The sequence below is a fragment of the Osmerus eperlanus genome, chromosome 10 (assembly GCF_963692335.1).
Source record: "Osmerus eperlanus chromosome 10, fOsmEpe2.1, whole genome shotgun sequence".
In the NCBI taxonomy this organism is placed as follows: Eukaryota; Metazoa; Chordata; class Actinopteri; order Osmeriformes; family Osmeridae; genus Osmerus; species Osmerus eperlanus.
The window spans coordinates 295,853-316,932 of NC_085027.1; the positions used below are offsets into that span (position 1 = coordinate 295,853).

At 47.5% G+C, this 21,080-nt stretch overlaps 4 protein-coding genes across 7 annotated transcripts in view; 1 reads left to right on the plus strand and 3 right to left on the minus strand.

Annotated features, from left to right (window-relative positions):
• Positions 1–21,080, minus strand: part of dis3l (DIS3 like exosome 3'-5' exoribonuclease) — a 208,260-nt gene that overhangs the window by 14,583 nt on the left and 172,597 nt on the right. The gene's annotated exons all lie outside the window — the stretch shown is intronic.
• On the minus strand, positions 320–7,083 carry lctla (lactase-like a). 2 transcript variants are annotated; one of them, XM_062472075.1, is made up of 14 exons: positions 6,935–7,083; positions 6,164–6,317; positions 5,184–5,344; positions 4,854–4,941; positions 4,659–4,768; positions 4,319–4,447; positions 4,090–4,185; positions 3,936–3,990; positions 3,673–3,834; positions 3,188–3,462; positions 2,894–3,020; positions 2,501–2,700; positions 2,365–2,428; positions 320–1,054 (listed from the first exon to the last, which is right to left on the minus strand). In XM_062472075.1, the coding sequence occupies exons 2-14, from the start codon at positions 6,288–6,290 to the stop codon at positions 939–941; spliced, it is 1,710 nt and encodes a 569-aa protein (XP_062328059.1). In that variant the 5' UTR covers positions 6,291–6,317; positions 6,935–7,083; the 3' UTR covers positions 320–938. The 2 variants fall into 2 exon arrangements, with proteins under 2 accessions (XP_062328059.1, XP_062328061.1); XM_062472077.1 differs by lacking the exon at positions 6,935–7,083 and having other exon boundaries at positions 6,164–6,447.
• crybgx (crystallin beta gamma X) lies at positions 8,763–12,242 on the plus strand. 2 transcript variants are annotated; one of them, XM_062470713.1, is made up of 8 exons: positions 8,763–8,910; positions 9,531–9,579; positions 10,029–10,150; positions 11,184–11,319; positions 11,555–11,694; positions 11,803–11,938; positions 11,991–12,007; positions 12,232–12,242. In XM_062470713.1, exons 1-6 carry the CDS (start codon positions 8,867–8,869, stop codon positions 11,933–11,935), a joined length of 624 nt encoding a protein of 207 aa, XP_062326697.1. In that variant the 5' UTR covers positions 8,763–8,866; the 3' UTR covers positions 11,936–11,938; positions 11,991–12,007; positions 12,232–12,242. The 2 variants fall into 2 exon arrangements, with proteins under 2 accessions (XP_062326697.1, XP_062326696.1); XM_062470712.1 differs by lacking the exon at positions 12,232–12,242 and having other exon boundaries at positions 11,803–12,022.
• Positions 14,005–16,887, minus strand: LOC134028011 (carbohydrate sulfotransferase 1-like). 2 transcript variants are annotated; one of them, XM_062471311.1, is made up of 2 exons: positions 16,593–16,887; positions 14,005–15,382 (listed from the first exon to the last, which is right to left on the minus strand). In XM_062471311.1, exon 2 carries the CDS (start codon positions 15,337–15,339, stop codon positions 14,056–14,058), a length of 1,284 nt encoding a protein of 427 aa, XP_062327295.1. In that variant the 5' UTR covers positions 15,340–15,382; positions 16,593–16,887; the 3' UTR covers positions 14,005–14,055. The 2 variants fall into 2 exon arrangements, with proteins under 2 accessions (XP_062327295.1, XP_062327296.1); XM_062471312.1 differs by lacking the exon at positions 16,593–16,887 and adding an exon at positions 16,291–16,572.

Sequence of the window (21,080 nt, forward strand, 5' to 3'; positions counted from 1 at the left end):
AGCTTTCAGCTCATTCGAAAGGAGTACAATTCTTCCAGGTACGACCAGAAGGGTTGGCTGGTCTTCCTGGCTACCAACCTCCTCGCTGGTGCTTGGTTGGGACATTTCGCTTGAGTCTCTGCCACGGACATCTTCGTACCTACATACGTCTGCAACACTGGCAAATTCTTTATTTGTCCATAGGCCACGTAAGCTACTAGACCTAGCCAGAATGAAACTTGAAGTGCTCGTTATCTATCTAAATCACAAGCTGACCAGAACTGATCGTCTGAGGAGAAATAAACTATATTTAACAAATCTTTATGCATGTGTATGTTTGTCTTAGAAATAGGGTATGTTTCCAAGCATTATTGTAGAATTTTATTTTTGTTTTAGGCTACAGACCAGTGGACAGTATAACAGTTGATCATATATATATTTATTTAGTGTATTGTATTGTTCTCTGTCCAAAACAATCTCAATATTTACCTTATATAAAAAGGCAGCTAATATTGTACGACTGTTTGGAAAGGTCAGGAAAAGCAAACAACAACAACATTTGTTAAAAAGTTATAAACGTACCTTAAAAACAAAGCCTACATTTCAACATCAATCCTGAATTGGTTCGTAGTGAAATCTGGTGTCACCAGCATCAAAGTACCCCTGATCCAAATCTGCTTCCATCTCTCATCTTCTTAGGGGCTGATTCTGTATCCTGAAACTCACGTGGTGATGTTGGGGGTGACTGGTATTTACATTTAGGAGGGACTTTATTCAATTAAACATGGTTACACAAAATCAGTTTTCTAAATAAAGAAGGAAAACATCAACATTTGACTCCTGAAAAAGCAGCCTATCATGTTCAGCCTTTGTTTATTGTGGTCTTGGTCATGAGTCATAGACCAAAATCAGCAGCATTTTATTTTAATGTTTAGACAGTTTGCAGGTGCAGCAGGTTTCTAGAAGCGTCGGCGCAGCAGGAACATGAGGAAGACGGCACTGAGCAGGATGCAGAGGGTGCACACCGTCGGAACAACGATCTCAGACACCATCTCCATGTGGCTCGTCAGGGGGTCTGAAACATCAGTCACATTAAACCAGCATTAATACAGGCTTTTGTATGCTTTTACGTGACATCATGTCTTAATGTAATTGTAAAGTTTCTGAAACCTCAAGTGGGATTAGAACTGGTTGGTCTCGTCAACTATAGTGTGATAAGGAGGATGGTTGGTACCTAAACCTCATCATGCCACACCCTGGGCCTCCCTGAGTGCTGCTCATGCCTTAGGGTTACAGGAGTTAGGGTTAGGTACTCTGCTAGTTGCAGGGTTAGGTACTCTGCTAGCGGCAGAGTTAGGTACTCTGCTAGCTGCAGGGTTAGGTACTCTGCTAGTTGCAGGGTTAGGTACTCTGCAAGCTGCAGGGTTAGGTACTCTGCTAGTTGCAGGTTTAGGTACTCTGGGACAAACAAAGCCAAACCCTGTTAGGGTTGTGGGAATCAAGCTAGCTACCAAATAGTTTGGCTCGGCTAGCTTCACGTCTCTATACTGTGTGTTCTGTGTATGTGTGTGTGTGTGTGTGTTGTGTGTGTGTGTGTATGCTGACCTGCAGCAAGGAGCTGGTTGTGTGTGTGTGTGTGCTGACCTGCAGCAAGGAGCTGGTTGTGTGTGTGTGTGTGCTGACCTGCAGCAAGGAGCTGGTTGTGTGTGTGTGTGTGTGTGTGCTGACCTGCAGCAAGGAGCTGGTTGTGTGTGTGTGTGCTGACCTGCAGCAAGGAGCTGGTTGTGTGTGTGTGTGCTGACCTGCAGCAAGGAGCTGGTTGTGTGTGTGTGTGTGTGCTGACCTGCAGCAAGGAGCTGGTTGTGTGTGTGTGTGTGTGCTGACCTGCAGCAAGGAGCTGGTTGTGTGTGTGTGTGTGTGTGTGCGGACCTGCAGCAAGGAGCTGGTTGTGTGTGTGTGTGTGTGTGTGCTGACCTGCAGCAAGGAGCTGGTTGTGTGTGTGTGTGTGTGTGTGCGGACCTGCAGCAAGGAGCTGGTTGTGTGTGTGTGTGTGTGTGTGCTGACCTGCAGCAAGGAGCTGGTTGTGTGTGTGTGTGTGTGTGTGTGTGCTGACCTGCAGCAAGAAGCTGGTTGTGTGTGTGTGTGTGCTGACCTGCAGCAAGGAGCTGGTTGTGTGTGTGTGTGTGTGTGTGCTGACCTGCAGCAAGGAGCTGGTTGTGTGTGTGTGTGTGTGTGTGTGTGTGTGTGTGTGCTGACCTGCAGCAAGAAGCTGATTGTGTGTGTGTGTGTGTGTGCGGACCTGCAGCAAGGAGCTGATTGTGTGTGTGTGTGTGTGTGTGCTGACCTGCAGCAAGGAGCTGATTGTGTGTGTGTGTGTGTGCTGACCTGCAGCAAGGAGCTGATTGCTGGAAGAGCACGTCTCGGTAGCTTCTCTTCTCCAGCTCTCCACCTGCGTACAAAGGAACTGTCAGTGTCATGTAACCATAGCAACTGTTAGTGATGCGCGTTGCTGTGTCGCTACCTCTCTCTGATTGGGGAACCCGTTGGAGCTGATGATGCGTTTGTAGAACTGGACCGAAGCTTTCGGGTAGCGGGGTTTGTTCTTGCTCCTGAAGTCGACGTAGAACAGCCCAAACCTCTCCGAGAAGCCCTCGTCCCACTCAAACTTGTCCAGTAGGGACCACGCTGTGTAGCCCATCACATTCACACCGTCATTGATCGCTGCAACACAGAAAACCTGCTCAGGTCAAGTGGAAATTTATACTAGAAATGTACTGACTTTATTTGGTACTACATAAGGTATCTTAAATATAACATTCAAAGAATAAATGAAGGCATAAAATAAACATTTCTATATCCATAACATTTCAAATGATGACATGAAAACAGATTGATGTGATTTCTGGGCTCTGACCCTTGAGCATCTCATTGATGTAATCCTTGAAGTACTGCATCCTCCAGTCGTCACAGAGATCTGTGCACATGATCTTCTCCGACACGCCGTTCTCCGTCACATATATCATAGGATTACCGTACTGTGTCTGGAACACGACAAGAATGGTTAGCAGAACTGATCAAATTAGGCCAAAGTGAAATCATGTAACAAATGAAGTGTGGATGAAGGTAATGTCTAGGCAGCCTATAAACCATACAGTAGTGAGTGGACTAGCTGTATGAACTGTCCTGATCTCTGCTTTCAGCCTTGTACCTTGACGAAGTTAAGCAGGCGTCGGAAGCCCCAGGGAACGGAGTAGAGCCACTCGGAGCCAGGGTCGGGCCAGCGAGGGTCCACCAGTTCAGCCAGGTCCCGGTCAGAGAAGTAGCTGCTGCCGCGGCCGGAGGGGAAGTTCTTCTGCGTGACATAGCGTGTTGTGAAGTGGCCGATCCCCAGGAAGTCACATGTGCCTTTGATGTAGCTCTTCTCCTGAGAGGAGAACATGGGCAGCCTGGACGACCCCAGACCCAGCTGGGCACTCTTCCTGCCTGCAGGGAGCAGGGGGAGGGAGGGAGGGAGGGAGTGAGTGAGTGAGTGAGTGAGGGAGGGAGGGAGGGAGGGAGTGAGTGAGTGAGTGAGTGAGGGAGGGAGGGAGGGACAGAAGGACAGATGGAGGGATGGATGGACAGACAGACGGACAGTCAGACAGATATCTCATTTATCCCCTGGGGGAATAAAGTTCTTTCCATGCTGCCTACCTATATAGTCCTTCATAACCTGTGGGTAGTCTCCGTTAAAGATGGGCGTAGCGAACCAGCCCAGGTAGAACTGCACGTATCGCTCAGCTGCTTCGATGTCCCTCTGGTTGGTAATGTCCACCGGCTCTCCCCAGTCAGCAGACAGGGAGATGCCCACCAGCCCTTCACACAGGAGCAATAGGTCAGCTGCCTTCAACACTAACACACCCAACACTTGAATCAGTCTAGTTGTTCCCTCAGAGCCTGGACAGGAGGCTGGATACCTTTCTGTTTGCTTCTCCACTGTGTGTCATAAGTATGCCAAACTTTAGCATGCGCCTAAAGAAAAAAGCATCACTTTGATGTTAGTATACTGTAATGTGACTTGCATTCATACATGTCCAGCAGGTGTGTTTGTCTTGGTGTTCCAGCTGGTACCTTGATGATGTGGTGTGCTGCCCTGTAGGCTCCTGTTCCTCTCAGCTGCAGTCCTGGAGCGTGCTCTCCTGTCTCATAGCCCTCCACTGCCACAGACTGCACACACACAACTCTGCATCAACAACACACTGCAGATACACAACACATTGCATCAACACAACATCACACCAAACCCTATCTCCAACAGCAATGCTTATCATCAGTCGGGCCCCTGGCAAGTCGACCATACCCAGGGGTTATTGAAGGTAATCCAGTACTTGATTCTGCTCCCAAATCGCTCGAAGCACAAGTTGGCAAAGTCGTTGAAGTAGTTGATCATGCTAACGTTCTGCCATCCGCCGTACTTCTCCTCTAAGATCTACGCAGGAAGAGAGGAAGACACCAGGAGGAATGTTAATATGACATCACTTCACACTGGTGGCTGTGGATGGTGTAGGCAGCATCAGTGTGACATGGTGTATGGAGTCTCTAATGGTGTTCTTCACAGGTTATGATTGTGTCCTGATGCCAGGTATTATCTTGCCAAGCCTACAGTGCATGGGAACTTCTGATCGTCTAACATGACTCACTTGAGGTAAATCCCAGTGATACAGGGTGACTATCGGTGTGATGTTGTTTTCCAGCAGCGTGTTGATCAGGTCATCATAATGTTTGATTCCCTTCTCGTTTAGATGTTCCGCTGAAACCACACAGAGATGTGTCATGCACATGCACTGTGGAGACAGAACAATCTCTGTTGAAAACAATGATTTGACGGGTGTTACTTTTGATCCCATGGGGTAGAATCCTTGGCCAGGAGATGGAGAAACGATAATGATTCAGTTTCATTTCCGTCATCAAGGTGATGTCATCCTACAAATAGCAGTTAGAACATATATGTTCATTTGAGCATGGGATGGGTCATTTTTGTTGTTGTTTCACATTTGGTTTCTGAGTCACATGAGGATGTTGTAGTGTCTCACGATACATTACAACACCAACTCTTGCTGAACTATGCTGATAAAAGCAACAGTTTTGTGCTTCTCAAGTGAGGTGTCTGGACAGAGGTAGTACCATGTCAAGTAGACTGGGTGTGAATTGTGACCTCACACTACCTTGAATTTGTAGTAACCTTCACAGGTGGAATCCCCTGTATCATTGAGGAAGATTTTGCCCTTTTTGTGGGCAAAAACATCCCAGATACTCCTCCCCTTGCCATCTTTGTCCCAGGCACCCTCGGTCTGGTAGGCAGAACCTCCGGCACCCCACGAGAACCCTGCAGGGTTAGGGGTTAGGGTTACAGACATTTTAGCTGCTCAGTGAACAAACTTCAAGATTTATACCTCAGCTTACGATGGATATGTCTCAGCATTTCTGCAGATCAAGAGGTTGCAAGGTCAAAACCCTCCTATATGTCACTTTGGATAAAGGCTTCTTCTAACTTAATAGATTATTCATATTATTATTATCACTATCATCATTTAATTTGGGGGGCTTTCCTCATGTTGTGGCAATCTGGCAGAACCCTTCCTCTCACAAGCCTGGAGAGGAGAGTCTGCTCCCCTGGAGAGGAGAGTCTGCTCCCCTGGAGAGGAGAGTCTGCTCCCCTGGAGAAGAGAGTCTGCTCCCCTGGAGAGGAGAGTCTGCTCTCCTGGAGAGGAGAGTCTGCTCCCCTGGAGAAGAGAGTCTGCTCCCCTGGAGAGGAGAGTCTGCTCCCCTGGAGAGGAGAGTCTGCTCCCCTGACTGGAGAGGAGAGTCTGCTCCCCTGGAGAAGAGAGTCTGCTCCCCTGGAGAGGAGAGTCTGCTCCCCTGACTGGAGAGGAGAGTCTGCTCCCCTGACTTACTAATACTCCATTTACATTTTAACATGTTATTCATTTAACAGACATTTGCATCCAAAGCGACAATTAGAGCACATAGAAAGTACAGGATAATATCAAGAATCAGAAGCGCAGTGTTATACAGTGTTTTGGAGACAAGGAACAGCTGGTATTTTCCAAGCACAGTGTAAAGTAACATATGAGACATCAGCCATGGTGTAGAGCAAACTGAGTTGGTATTAAAGACGGTGTGTCCATAACAACACCTGCCGTACCAGTTGGGAAGGTGCCGTAGTAGAAGGAACCGCGGTCCGTCTTGGTCCAGTCAAAGTCGTTGCTTGGCGCCACACACAGCGCCAGCAGGAGAGCCTGGCAAAGCGCCAGCAGGAGCCTCGCTAGCATGGTGGGTCCGGGAGCAACTCGCTCTCTCTGGTCACACAAACAGCCTGCTGTCAGAACCAACTCCTCACCCTAATCTCACCCTCAGGCCTGTCTCATCCTGTCAACTGTGTCTGTCTTCATAAACTATGTGTGTTGCACAGAGAGACTTGTAAAACAAAACCACTGTGAATGAAGTGTTTGTCTATATGCAAAATAAACGTATTTTCAACAACTTGCCATTTTCATGTTAACTGGTAATGAGAGTCAAGTGTTTAACTTTTCCCTCTGTATCATCAGATACCACAGATGAAATCCTAAGACTCACGAACGAGCAGTGCAGGTGTCCTGTGCGCTCCAACCCTAACCCTAACAGCAGTGCAGTTCAAAGTTCTAGCTTGAGGTTCTAGTCTCATTTCACCCACTTATAACCCACACTAACGCAGAACGCAATGAGAGACAGAAAATACACCAACTTGTCCAACACAGTCAGTATGAGCGACATGGTAAACCCAATTGAGAGTCGTACAGAATTTACACATCCAGAATTTGAAAAATGAGAAAGTATAAACCAATCCCCCGTGATGAAGCTCATTCCCCTCGCCAGCGTCTGTCCTCCTCTGTCTTTTTCTCCAACGCCCGCCCGCCCGCCACAAACACATGCATACCTAAACCATGTCCTGCGTTGGTCCACAATGAAACAACTGCAAAGTGTAGAGAAAGCTCTCCAAGGTTCTGGACCTAGTTCATTCTCACTCGGGGGCAGGTTGGCACTGACAACGAAGCATTCAATAGATTCAGGGTTCAGGGGCTATTCAGGGGCCCCGAGCGAACACATAGATCCAAACACCCTGCCATTCAAACCCAACTGAGTGGAAACGTAATCTGCGAAGGCAAACAGATATTTTGGAAATGGGACAGGATTCTGAAACTGTAAGCAAAGTTTATGTTAGTGATGTGTATGTGTGTGGGGTGGGGTGAGGGGGCATAAGTTAACTGTGTGTGTGTGGGATGGGGCATAGTGTGTGTGTGGGGTGGGGCATAGTGTGTGTGTGGGGTAGGGCATAGTGTGTGTGTGTGGTGGGGCATAGTGTGTGTGTGTGGTGGGGCATAGTGTGTGTGTGGGGTGGGGCATAGTGTGTGTGTGGGGTGGGGCATAGTGTGTGTGTGGGGTGGGGCATAGTGTGTGTGTGGGGTGGGGCATAGTGTGTGTGTGTGTGGTGGGGCATAGTGTGTGTGTGTGTGGTGGGGCATAGTGTGTGTGTGGGGTGGGGCATAGTGTGTGTGTGGGGTGGGGCATAGTGTGTGTGTGGGGTGGGGCATAGTGTGTGTGTGTGGGGGTGGGGCGTGTGTGGATGGGTTAACTGTAGGTGGGGGCAAAAGTAAAACATTTCCATATGTATTTAGCAGACGCTCTGGATAAGAGCGTCTGCTAAATGACTAAATGTACATACCAATACATTTTGAAAACAATGTTGTGAAGTGAGCATTATCCATAGTTTTTATTTTTTTTGTTAATTTGTCTGTGAGGCTACAGCCTCCTCATGGTAGAGGCTGCTGTGAGGCCAGAGGCTGCTGTGAGGCCAGAGGCTGCTTTGAGGCCAGAGGCTGCTGTGAGGCCAGAGGCTGCTGTGAGGCCAGAGGCTGCTTTGAGGCCAGAGGCTGCTGTGAGGCCAGAGGCTGCTGTGAGGCCAGAGGCTGCTGTGAGGCCAGAGGCTGCTGTGAGGCCAGAGGCTGCTTTGAGGCCAGAGGCTGCTGTGAGGCCAGAGGCTGCTGTGAGGCCAGAGGCTGCTGTGAGGCCAGAGGCTGCTGTGAGGCCAGAGGCTGCTTTGAGGCCAGAGGCTGCTGTGAGGCCAGAGGCTGCTGTGAGGCCAGAGGCTGCTGTGAGGCCAGAGACTGCTGTGAGGCCAGAGGCTGCTTTGAGGCCAGAGGCTGCTGTGAGGCCAGAGGCTGCTGTGAGGCCAGAGGCTGCTGTGAGGCCAGAGGCTGCTGTGAGGCCAGAGGCTGCTTTGAGGCCAGAGGCTGCTGTGAGGCCAGAGGCTGCTGTGAGGCCAGAGGCTGCTGTGAGGCCAGTGAAGGTCCTGCTCCCTCATCATATGGAGCATCAGACCTCAGGCGCCACAAACACTCTGGATCACAAGCTGCTGAACATTGTTTCAGAAAACGCTGAACTGCAGCGACCAGAACTGCCGGCACTGCAGTTTCTGTTTTCAGGCTGGTACGTGTGCATGTATTTTTGTGTATTGTCTGAGCGTGCAGGCAGAGGGATGTCTCTGCATTCTTGTCTCTGTGTGGGTCTGTGTGTGCACTCCTATTGTAGTTTGTGCGTGTGTTAGCATGTGCCCATGCATGTCTGTCACGTGTGCATTTCATTCTGTGATCCCTCTAGGTGTTTTGTTCCTGCTGCGTTTCAGCCCTGGTGGGGCCTAGGAGGGGCCTGGTGGGGGCCTGGGGGGGCACCTGGGGGGCCGGAGCTGTGTTTAGCATATGAAAGGGTCCTGGCGATAGTGGAACAGAAGCATATGAGTGTTCTAGCATGTCCCCAGCGCTTGGATCCCTGTCGTATTTAAGGGACAACTTCCTGTCCGGGCAGAGCTGACATGAACATCTTTGCTAAAGTCTCAGGATTAGCCCAACAAACCAGGTATGTGTGGAGCGCTAGAGGAACCAGGGGAGGAGGGGGGGTGGGGTGCAGGGGATGGGAGGGAGGGATGGCGGCCCATTTCTGTGTGACGGGATGTTTACCCTGACCCTAATGGCACCATGGTGGCACCATCTGGACCTTGTCACCTCACCACTCACCTCACCCCTCTCTGTTCTCTAGTCTGACATTCTCCTCATTCTGTCACTGCTTCTACAACAGCCCAAACACACATCATTAAATTGAGGGAGTGAAAGAAAATGAAAGACACTTCCAATTTTGTATTTTCATTATAGGTAGATTAATGACAAAAATTGCATTTTATTAGTCTTGGCAGAACAAAAGCAAAAGTTCAAAAAACATTTGTATTTATGAATCATCACCATTGGTGTTGTGTTCAGGCTAAGAATCTAAAGTTGATCATAAATTTAATTAGTAGTAGTACTTTGAACTTTGACTTTTGCTGGGCCAAGACTAATAAAATACACATTTTGTTACTACTAGTTGGACAATATCAAACAGGTGGTTTAAATGATCGTGGGAAGTGTCCATATGGTTGTATATCTAGTGCCTCCATGTGCAGTGTGTGTGTTTAATGAAGCCTTGTTCTCCTGTTGTTGCAGCAAGCTGGGGTCTGTGCTCCAACGTGCCTTCTACGGGTCCAGTGGCAAGGTGAGTCTAACCCTAACCCTCATAGGCTGGTGAGTCTAACCCTAACCCTCATAGGCTGGTGAGTCTAACCCTAACCCTCATAGGCTGGTGAGTCTAACCCTAACCCTCATAGGCTGGTGAGTCTAACCCTAACCCTCATAGGCTGGTGAGTCTAACCCTAACCCTCATAGGCTGGTGAGTCTAACCCTAACCCTCATAGGCTGGTCATCCAGGGGAAGTTACCTGAAACTACAGATCAATGAATCCACTACAATTTAAACTCACATATTTTAATTGCAAAGAGCTATGGAATGTGTGTGTGTGACCCAGAGACTTGCATTCATCCCCATGAGCGGTTATGTGGTGATGTGGTGAGGGCTTGATTTGGTGATGTGGTGAGGGCTTGATTTGGTGATGTGGTGGGGGCTTGTGGAGTATCTGATAACCAACATTGAGGCTGTCCTTGTCAGGTGACCCTGTTTGAACAGAGGAACTTTGCCGGCCGGCGCCTGGATCTGAGTTCTGACTGCCAGAAACTGAGCGAGAGGAACTTCCCAGAGAGATGCAACTCTGTGCAGGTGGAGAGTGGAGCGTGAGTTCGCCCCCTGGCTGCAAACAGCCAGCACTGCACCTCAAACAACCAGCAATGCACCTCAAACAGCCAGAATTGCACCTCACACAGCCAGCATGTACCTCAAACAGCCAGCACTGCACCTCAAACAGCCAGCATGCACCTCAAACAGCCATCATGCACCTCACACAGCCAGCATGCACCTCACACAGCCAGCATGTACCTCACACAGCCAGCATGTACCTCACACAGCCAGCATGTACCTCACACAGCCAGCATGCACCTCACACAGCCAGCATGTACCTCACACAGCCAGCATGCACCTCACACAGCCAGCATGTACCTCAAACAGCCATCATGCACCTCACACAGCCAGCATGCACCTCAAACAGCCAGCATGCACCTCACACAGCCAGCATGCACCTCACACAGCCAGCATGTACCTCACACAGCCAGCATGCACCTCACACAGCCAGCATGCACCTCAAACAGCCAGCATGCACCTCACACAGCCAGCATGTACCTCACACAGCCAGCATGCACCTCAAACAGCCAGCATGCACCTCACACAGCCAGCATGTACCTCACACAGCCAGCATGTACCTCACACAGCCAGCATGCACCTCACACAGCCAGCATGCACCTCACACAGCCAGCATGTACCTCACACAGCCAGCATGCACCTCACACAGCCAGCATGTACCTCACACAGCCAGCATGTACCTCAAACAGCCAGCATGTACCTCACACTATCTTTTAAAATAAGTTGGAATTATTGATTGTTTGCATGAGTGCTTTGCAAATACAAGTTCTAAACAGTAATCAGACAGTTTTTTCGCATATTTACAGTTGTGGGTTATTTTCCCTAAACAACCTGTCCTTTGCCTTCTCAGGCTGTCTTATCTTAATTTCTCAACAACAAAGTATTTCCTAAAACATCCTAATTACTTAAATATGTTACTGGCAATTGATCTGTTCGTCATGCAGTTTTTCTATAGAATTTAAAGTTATGGTGTAAAGAATATAAATAAAAGCAGGATATCTACCCCTCCAGATGGGTGGGCTACGAACAGGACAGCTTCCGGGGTCGTCAGTACCTGTGGGACATGAACGACAGGGGCGAGTACAACTGCTATGACAAGTGGTGCGCTCAGATGGACCATATCGCTTCTGTCCGTGCTGTGAAGCAGGTATGACACACACACACACATATACACGTACACACTCACTCATCATTGAATAATTTCCACTGTATTGAGGGAAAGAGGTTGAAGGCTTTAGCCTTGTCTCACCACTGTTTGTGTGTGTGTATGGGTCTGTGTGTGTGTGTGTGTATGGGTCTGTGTGTTTGTGTGTGTGTGTGTGTATGGGTCTGTGTGTTTGTGTTTGTGTGTGTGTGTGTGTGTGTGTGTGTGTGTGCCCCAGGACACCAACCCTCCCAAGGCCCAGCTGTTTGAGAGAGCCAGCTTCTCTGGTAGGAGGACGGACATCCAAGACGACATCCCCAACCTCATGACCCGACACAGCCTCAACAGAGCTGCTTCCATCAGGGTGCTGGGGGGAGCGTAAGTTTCACACACACATACCCTCATACACACATCAACACACACTCATACACACATACACACATGCTCCTAACCCCTCTCCCTTTGTGTGTGTGTGTGTGTGTGCAGTTGGGTGGTGTACCAGGAGCCTAACTACAGAGGGCCTCACTACGTCCTGGAGAAGCGAGACTATAACAGCTCCTCTGACTGGGGAGGCCAGGGCAGCACGGTGGGCTCCATACGCCGCATCCGCTTCACCTAGCCCCGCCCCTCTAGCCCCGACCCTCACCCCCAGCCTTGCCCCTCACCCCCAGCCTTGCCCCTCACCCCCAGCCTTGCCCCGCCCCTCACCCCCAGCCTTGCCCCTCACCCCCAGCCTTGCCCCGCCCCTCTAGCCCCACCCCTCACCCCCAGCCCTGCCCCGACCCTCACCCCCAGCCTTGCCCCTCACCCCCAGCCTTGCCCCGCCCCTCTAGCCCCACCCCTCACCCCCAGCCCTGCCCCGACCCTCACCCCCAGCCTTGCCCCTCACCCCCAGCCTTGCCCCTCACCCCCAGGCCTGCCCCTCTAGCCCCACCCCTCACCCCCAGCCTTGCCCCGACCCTCACCCCCAGCCTTGCCCCGACCCTCACCCCCAGCCTTGCCCCTCACCCCCAGGCCTGCCCCTCTAGCCCCCCCCTCACCCCAACCCCGCCCCTCACCCTATAGCCCCACACCTCTACCACATAGGCCCACCCTTTTACCACCTAGCCCCACCCCTCACCGGCTAGCCCCCCCTCCTCTCATTCTCTACACCTTCTCTCGTCCTCACCCCCCTCTCGTCTTTGACTCCGACCAGAGAACATCTCACACACACATCCTGTTAGCCAAATACACTCGCAAGCGTAACTCCACAACCAGAAACCTATTTTAGTAATAAACTGTGAAAAAAATTACCAAGGATGTTTTGTTTGTGGGTGATTATTGATGTGTTTACAGATTTAGATAAAGGGTGGGAAGGAGAGAGAGGTAAAGAAAGGGAGAGGGGGGGAAGAGGGGGGGTGTAGGAGGAGAATACAGGGAGCTTCTAGTACCTGTTAGGGTTACCTGTTCCAGAGAAGCATCATGGGATCTTGGTTATCAGGGATCTTCTTTAGTGCAACACCCTTCTCCCCGGTAATGCTTATCTGACCTAGAAACACAGTAATGTCATCTGGATGCTTTTATCTCTGATCAGACCTGGTTATGTTTTGCAAGTGCTATTCATTGTTCATGGGTGAGTGTTTTTGGAGGCACTTCTGACTACTCTATATTAAACACAACAAACAAATTAATACAGATAATTATCCTGCATAGCCAATTATGACACATTCCTGTTCTGTAGCTGTAATCTGAAGGTTTGTGCAGGCTTAATATTTATATTATAACTTCATTAATCTTCATTAATCAATTAATACATCTTCATTAATGCTTCATAACCCCTGAATGGCTCTGAGGGAAGGCTGCCTGCAAAGCCTCGGATCATCTACAGTGAGCTGTGCTGCGGCACAAGGACAGGCTCTTTGTTGTTTTAACAATAATGCCAAATGTTTAAAGCTAACTGTTAAATGCACAGCTGGTCTGACATAGTCTAAGGTTATCACACAGCTGGTCTGGTCCAGGGCTATCACACAGCTGGTCTAGTCCAGTCCAGGGCTATCACACAGCTGGTCTAGTCCAGTCTAGGGCTATCACACAGCTGGTCTAGTTCAGGGATATCAGTCAGCTGGTCTGGTCTAGTCCAAAGTTATCACACACCTGGTATGGTACAGTCTAGTGTTATCAGTCAGCTGGTCTGGTACATTCCAAGGTTATCACACACCTGGTCTGGTCTTGTCCAAGGCTATCACACAGCTGGTCTGAGCCAAGGCTATCACAAGAGGCTCCAACTCTCACCTGAACAGCAAGACATTTGTTGAGAAAGACTTGGCACTGCCATAGGACACTGGTACTTCTTTGCATAATTAAAATCCATCAATGATATAAACTTATGGATTTATTAATTATTTGTCCTTAAATCATAGATTTTGTGCTCTTTATAAATGAATAGAGAACTTAAGGATTTCTCAAGTTTAGTGCAAATCTGAAAATATTGGTGATTACTTTGCAAAGTGACTCAGAAATACAGTCTGTTTCTTGACTCTAACCTTTGAAATACTGTAGAACTCAACACTTCTGATTCTGAGATCAGCTGCTTTATTTCTATGTGCATCTGGATGTTGCTTTGGATAAAAGCATCAGCTAAATCAACAAAATCTAAACTGTAAGAATGTAAAATAGACAAAGAAACACATTGAATAGAAACTGTATAATTAAGGCAACATTTATAAATATATAAAAATAGCAATCCAGAACTCTCTTTTGTTACAAAAAAGGTACAACACGTTTGTCCTGCACCAGTGAAACAGACAAGTTCCTGAGCTCCCCTGCTGTCCTAACAGCCCTGTATCCTAGCAGCTGCAGGGTCCTCTGGCACACTGCCTGGGTGTGCTCCACCATGTCGTAGGACAGCTTCAGTCTCCAGCTCTCTGCGTTGGCCGCTGAGTCTCTCACAGTGCCATACTTGTGTTTGGCCGCCGCCATCTCCTTGCTGCCTCTGGTGTTGGCTCTGATCCAGCCCTCCACGCTCTCGTCCATGGACAGCCCGAGGAACTCGTACATCTCCCTGGTTTTTACCACCGGGCTCCTGGCCAGGTCTTCATAGCGCAGCAGCATGTACCTCCCTCTGAGCCAGGCAGGAGGGCTGAGTCCCGTGGATACGGAGCTGTAGAAGTCCTGGCAGACGACCGTCAGCTGACTGGCGTCCAGGCTGTAGGGCTTCCTCCCTGTGGCCCTCCACACCCTCCACAGACGGTAGCTGTCCCTGAAGGTCTCCATCCGGGACGAGAGGATCCCCCGGGGGTCTCTCACCAGCTGCACCACCTTCACGTTGAGCCGAGGGTCCTCTACCAGGCCGCGCAGGTCTCCCACCTCCGGCACACGGACGATCTTGATGGCCACATGGTGTCGCTCCCGGCAGGCCTCGGCCGCGAGGCTGATGTTGAGGGCAGAGCATCTCTTCACGCAGTCGCCCTCCTCCACGTTGGCGTTGCTCGGCTGGAAGGCGTGGCAGACGGGCGGCGAGCACAGCGCTCGGCTCGCACCGCGCCGGAACAGACGGTCCGTGGTGTGGTTGACCGGCGCGGGCTGGATGTAGCTCTCCAGGAAAGCCAGGTCACAGCCGTACAGGCTCTGCAGGAGATCGCGGCTGGCGCCCAGCATCACGCGTCGCTCTGCGGCGTAGCGGCCGTGGGAGAGGCGCGGGACGAGCGCCGTCTGGACGTGGTAGAGCGGCTCGAACAGGTAGAACACATCCTGATGCTGGTTGAGCAGCTGGCCCACGAAGGAGGAGCCACTACGCGTGGTGGCCAGGACCAGAATGTGCGTCCTCCGGGAAGCGCTGTGGGGGAAGGGGGGGTCCTCGCAGAGACTCCCAGCTCCTCGTTCGAAGGAGGGCTCCATGTCCATGCCCCCCTCCGGCCCACAGCTCTGGGAGCTGGGCGCTGGGCACAGCTGGAAGGGCCTGGAAGTGAGGGTGCGGATGGCGGTGTATTGGATGGCGATGGAGGCCAAGGCCAGAACGATCACTGCCTTCCAGGAACACTGCATGTCTGGTGCTCTTCATTTAGAGACTGGTCTGGACAGATCCTGCCTGGAGTAAATAGTACACAATATAATCATAATTTTGAATATATTTTATGTTTTTTTCCCACTCAATAAAAAGAGGATAGACGTGGTCTACTACTAAGTAAGAAGGAGATAGAAAAGAGAAATTAAATGTATGATGCTCCATGACATATAAAAACATAATTTGGATTAAATGTATGGAGATCATCTCAAACACTGTGTCATACCAGTAAATTGTTTTATTGACTGAGTGGGTTTGTGGTTTGATTCAGGTTATTTTGTATAAAACCCAGTCTGTCGCATATCTAGAGAGTGCGGGTCACACTGGAAGTATAGAACTTGCTTAGATGTTTCGAAAATCTAAGTCTTAGTGTCTTGAAAAAGAGAGATGTCTTCACACATCATAGGATCTGTGAATCTTTGTCCATATTATATAGCATTTTTGTGGACCGTAATATTTAAATTGTCACAATTGTTGATTATCATTTGAGTCTTTGAGTCAAAATTATTTCTAAACACATGAAAAGTAAAATAAAGATGGGCTTCGGAACACAGTTACCGAGCAGGGACAGGGCAACACGTCAACACCGGATGTGGGGAAAAATATTAATGTACGTCTTGTAAACTTCTACCGCGGATTACGGTCAGACAGATGCTTGAAATTAATTTGACGCAATAACTGAGCCAAAGTGCAGCCATTCAATCCAGCACACTTTAAGTCATCAACACTTCAGTGGAAGCTCGGCTGTATGTAATACAGTACATTAAACATGTATGTATTACCTTGCACTGCACCGCTAACGATGTTGCATCTTCAGATGTTATTGTTATTGCTGCACTTGTCTTATCAGAATTATGTAGGCTAACATTGTAGTGGGTGTGATGTCGTTGCACTGTGTCTGGTTAAAATACAAACCGTTCCTTGGCACTAACCTCTGAAATCCTGTTAGAATTGATCCTGTATTCTCTGATGTACTTGCGTGTCTGTGATAAAAGCGTCTGCTAGATGAATAGCATGTAAACATTGAAGTGGGACAGGACTACAGTGCGAGAGGGTTCTGTCAGCGCGTGTCCTTTCTCCTCTAATAATGCTCCTACTGTCCGAGTTTGGGATAAAATACATTCTAGGGTAGCTGCTGTCGCCAATATAATATTCGGTGCATGAATTAGCCTACCTTTCGGTAAACCAAATATTTTTTCTGAATAAACATTACAACATTAGTTCCCATATGTACCTTACTGACTAACGTAGCATTTCCATGATTCACGAAGGAGAGCTTCTAAGCCGTGACTCACAAACATCAGATCCGAAATCCACCTTTCTCTCTCAGGCTTTGTCCCAGATTCTGCTATTCTAATCCTCAGATCCACGAGTTGTCCGGTTAAAGAAACAATACGCGCTAATTATATTTGTAAACAAAATATATATATTCAAACGAACAGAAGGGGAAAAAATGACCGATAAATGTAATTTAAAGACGCTGAAAATTTGCGTCAGAGGCTTCGCTTAATGTTTTTTTTCCTCGAATGAAAAGCGGAGGCTGAGCGTGCGTGTGTGCGCGTGTGCGAGATAGACGGGAATGTCTAGACCACCCCCAGACCCTCTCTCTCACTTACAAACATACATCCTCCCTTTTTTTACTAGTTTGGGTTGATTTGGGCTAAATACTTTAGAATGTGGGCTATTACTAGTATAACCTGAGTGAATATCATTATTTTTGCCATGCATCCCACTGCGGCTGAAGCGATGTTTTATGAGATGTTTGCGTGAGTCTGAGCCCCAGCTAGGACGCGTGAGGGAGATCATGTACCTGTGACCAGGGGCGTGCACAGGAATTTTGAAGGGCATGTTTCGGGTGGCGATTTTTAAAATCTAGGTCTACATTAAATTCTGCAGTTGTTTAAAATTACTATTATTATTATTTTTCTCGGAGGGGCACTTTGACTCGAGGAGGGCAAACGGGAAGTTGCCCGGGCAACGTCCTGTGTAAATACACCTGAGATGACAAAAGTACACACATCATTCACCCAAGTAGAAGTACAGATACTCATGTTTAAAAAGACTGGTAAAAGTAGAAGTAACACCAGTTAGCTAACACTTTTTCACTCAAGTTAAAGTAAATAAGTGTGGGCTCTGACATATACCTAAGTAAAAAGTAGCCATTACTACTAACCGTTTTAGTGTCTCGCTGGTAACTGGACCTCAAAAAGACACTATAGATAGGGTGATCAGGAATGTCTCTATTTTCAGTCATGTCGACATCCCCAACTTCCTCTGTCTCATCCATAACGTCCCTTTTTTCCATGGTAGCTTCGTGACAAGCTACGTTTGTTGGGCACCAGGAAATGAAAAAAGGCACAATGCCAAGAAATTATATTGATCATCAGAATCAGAATTCGGTTTATTCGCCATATATGTTATACAAACACGGAATTTACTGTGGCAGGGTGGTAAAACACTAAACATATACGAATCTTAAATTAAGTAAAAGTACAAAAGTTTAACTGTTTCTAAGAACTAAACAATCTAAGAATACAACAATTTAAATATAAAATAAAAAATATATAAAAATAAGAATCATGCCACCAAATGCAGATTTAAACTAATGTAACGAGTCTTGGTTTAACTTTTTTCAAAAATATTTTTTTAACCTTTCAAATCTATTTTGGAAAACTGTATAACCGGGCAGCAGAGATGGCAAAAGTACACATCTTTCACTCAAGTAAAAGTACAGATACTCATGTTTAAAAGTACTCTGGTAAAAGTTGAAGTACTGACTACACTTTTTCACTCAAGTTAAAGTAGTGTGGGCTCTGACGTCATAAGTAAAAAGCAGCCATTTCTACTGTTTTCAAAACTTTCTTATATAATTTTTTTTCAATCTTTCGAAATGTTGTCAACTTTTTTGCTAATATTTTTCAAAACTTTTTTAATATATTTTTTCTACCTTTCCAAACTTTTTTTTCGAGGTTGAATATTTTTCAACCTTTCAAAAAAAGGAAACTTTTTTCAAAAATACTTTTTCAACAATCATATCAATACACTGTAGACACATAGCGCATTGTCCAGGAATCCTTTTTGACTACATTTACATTTATGCATTTAGCAGACGCTTTTATCCAAAGCGACTTCCAAGAGAGAGCTTTACAAAAGTGCATAGGTCACTGATCATAACAACGAGATAGCCCCAAAACATTGCGGGTAGCCAAACATGAAGCATACATTGTGAAAAACCAAATAAGTGCCAAAGGCAAGAACCATAAGAGAATGTAGTTAAACAAGTTACAATTAAACAACATGACTAAAGATCTAAGGGCAGCTGCAGTACTACCTACTAACAGTGAAAACTAAAGATGAGTGTCTTGTCTTCCGTGCTGCGCAGGTGCCACTTGTAGAGGTTCAAATCCCCAGACACAACCAGCACAGCCTACAAGACATCTTACAGCCACCAACAGCCTCCAATAGCCTCTAACTGCCTCTAACAGCCTCTAACAGCCTCCTTCTTCGATTGACTAAATTCCTTAAACCTTGTGCTGCCTTCGGGTCACATGACCCAAAGGTTCATAACGAACCATTGTTGTGTTTACCCAATTTTACCCAATACAAAAACAAATAAAAATAATTTTATTTTAACCTTTGCAATGTGGGGGGTCTGAGACAGCCCAACGGTTAAAAGAAAATGCTTCACTTTGTTTTTGTATGCGGTAAAGTTGTCGCAATACGACGGTGGGTCACAATGACTGATGGGTCAGAATGACCCGAAGATAACACAAGGGTTTTAAACACACTTCGTTGACCCTGGGTGTCCTTTTACCCCTCTCTGTCTCGCTCTCCCTCTCTGTGATAAGGATCTCTCTCTCTCTCTCTGGGATAAGGATCTCTCTCTCTCTCTCTGGAATAAGGATCTCTCTCTCTCTGAGATAAGGATCTCTCCCTCTCTCTGGAATAAGAATCTCTCTCTCTCTGGAATAAGGATCTCTCTCTGAGATAAGGATCTCTCTCTCTCTCTCTCTCTGGAATAAGGATCTCTCTCTCTCTCTGGAATAAGAATCTCTCTCTCTCTCTGGAATAAGGATCTCTCTCTGAGATAAGGATCTCTCTCTCTCTGGAATAAGGATCTCTCTCTGAGATAAGGATCTCTCTCTCTCTGGAATAAGGATCTCTCTCTCTCTCTCTCTCTGGAATAAGGATCTCTCTCTCTCTCTCTCTCTGAGATAAGGATCTCTCTCTCTGGGGTAAGGATCTCTCTCTCTCTCTCTCTCTCTGGGATAAGGATTCTCTCTCTCTCTCTCTGGGATAAGGCCCCCTCTCTTCTTTGTCTGAGTCTCCACAGGACCCTAGCACCACCGAGGGACACAATGGCTAAAGATGAACGTCTGACAATAAACTGTGTGGAAAACCGCAACCCTTCTGCCCACTCGCCTCCGTTCCCACACATGTAAATGATACACTCGGGGGGGGGGGAGTTCTTTAGGATATGGAGCAGATGGATGTGTTTGCATTTTTTAAGGTGGAAAAGTTGCAAATGGAATGTGGTTGGGGTGAAAGGGACCTGGTCTTGAGACACGATGGGGGGAAGCCATTATACTCCCTCCCTGGGGTCCATGACAAATAGGGGAGGGGGGGGGGGGGTTGTGAGGATGAAAGCAGGACTTTTGTTGTCAACAAGGCCAGACCACTCCGTTCTGCTCCTGGCTTAACATGCAACAAACTGCTTCAGGACATGGAGATTCTTCTCCCTGATATTATAAAGATGGAACCAGGGGTATTAGGAAAGGTGTTTGATATGCTGAAACTAAAACTAAAGGTGGATGTCCTGTCAGAGATGGTGGGAGTGTGTTCTTACTGGATAAGCTGATCACACCAGGTGTGGAGCTGCACCTGGGAACAGGGAAGCTCTATGATGTTACCTGGAGGCAACACATAGACAGTGTGGAAACACAGGAGAGGCAACACATAGACAGTGTGGCCACACAGGAGAGGTAACACATAGATCTTGTGGAAACAGATAGTGGCTTACCACTACTGACAATTCCAAAAACCTGTGAAGTAATTTTAGTATTAGGACATTGCAAGCAACCGTAGTATGAGTATTAAAGTTATAAGATACCTGCAGTTAAATGTTTTTAACTGTGGTCATCCCCACTGCTGCTTCTTGATCTAATCACCTTGTCATTGGTCATTTGCATTGATGCACTACAGTACAGTACCTAACAAACTGTGTAATGACTGAATTAACCAAGGAACAACCTTGCTGGATACAAACTAGCCATGTTATCTAGTTGAAATAGCATTCATTGTAATCAGATGTATTATTAAGAGATTACTAAATTTAAATGTACTAAATTGGTAAGAAGTAGTTGAAATATGACAACAATGCAGAAATTTGATAAATTTACCAGCTAACGCTTTAGAAACACTGACATTTTCAGTGAAAATAAATTGGGTTGAATGATGGAATTATACAGTTGGAACTATGGGTCGACCCCATGACACGCATTACTTCCGCATTCTTCGATTACAATGGAGTAATCTCTATGCGAGTGTCGCTCTTTTTCTATGGCTCTGGCAACAGTCAAAACGTCACAAACCTGCGCGCGTTTTCCTAAAGTACAAGCAGAGCCTGTCTAAAGCAGAGCCTGTCCACTCTCTATTATGTACCGAATTTTGTTGCAGTTCCACCAGAGTTCCACTGGGGGTCATCGCGGTCGAGTCCAAAATG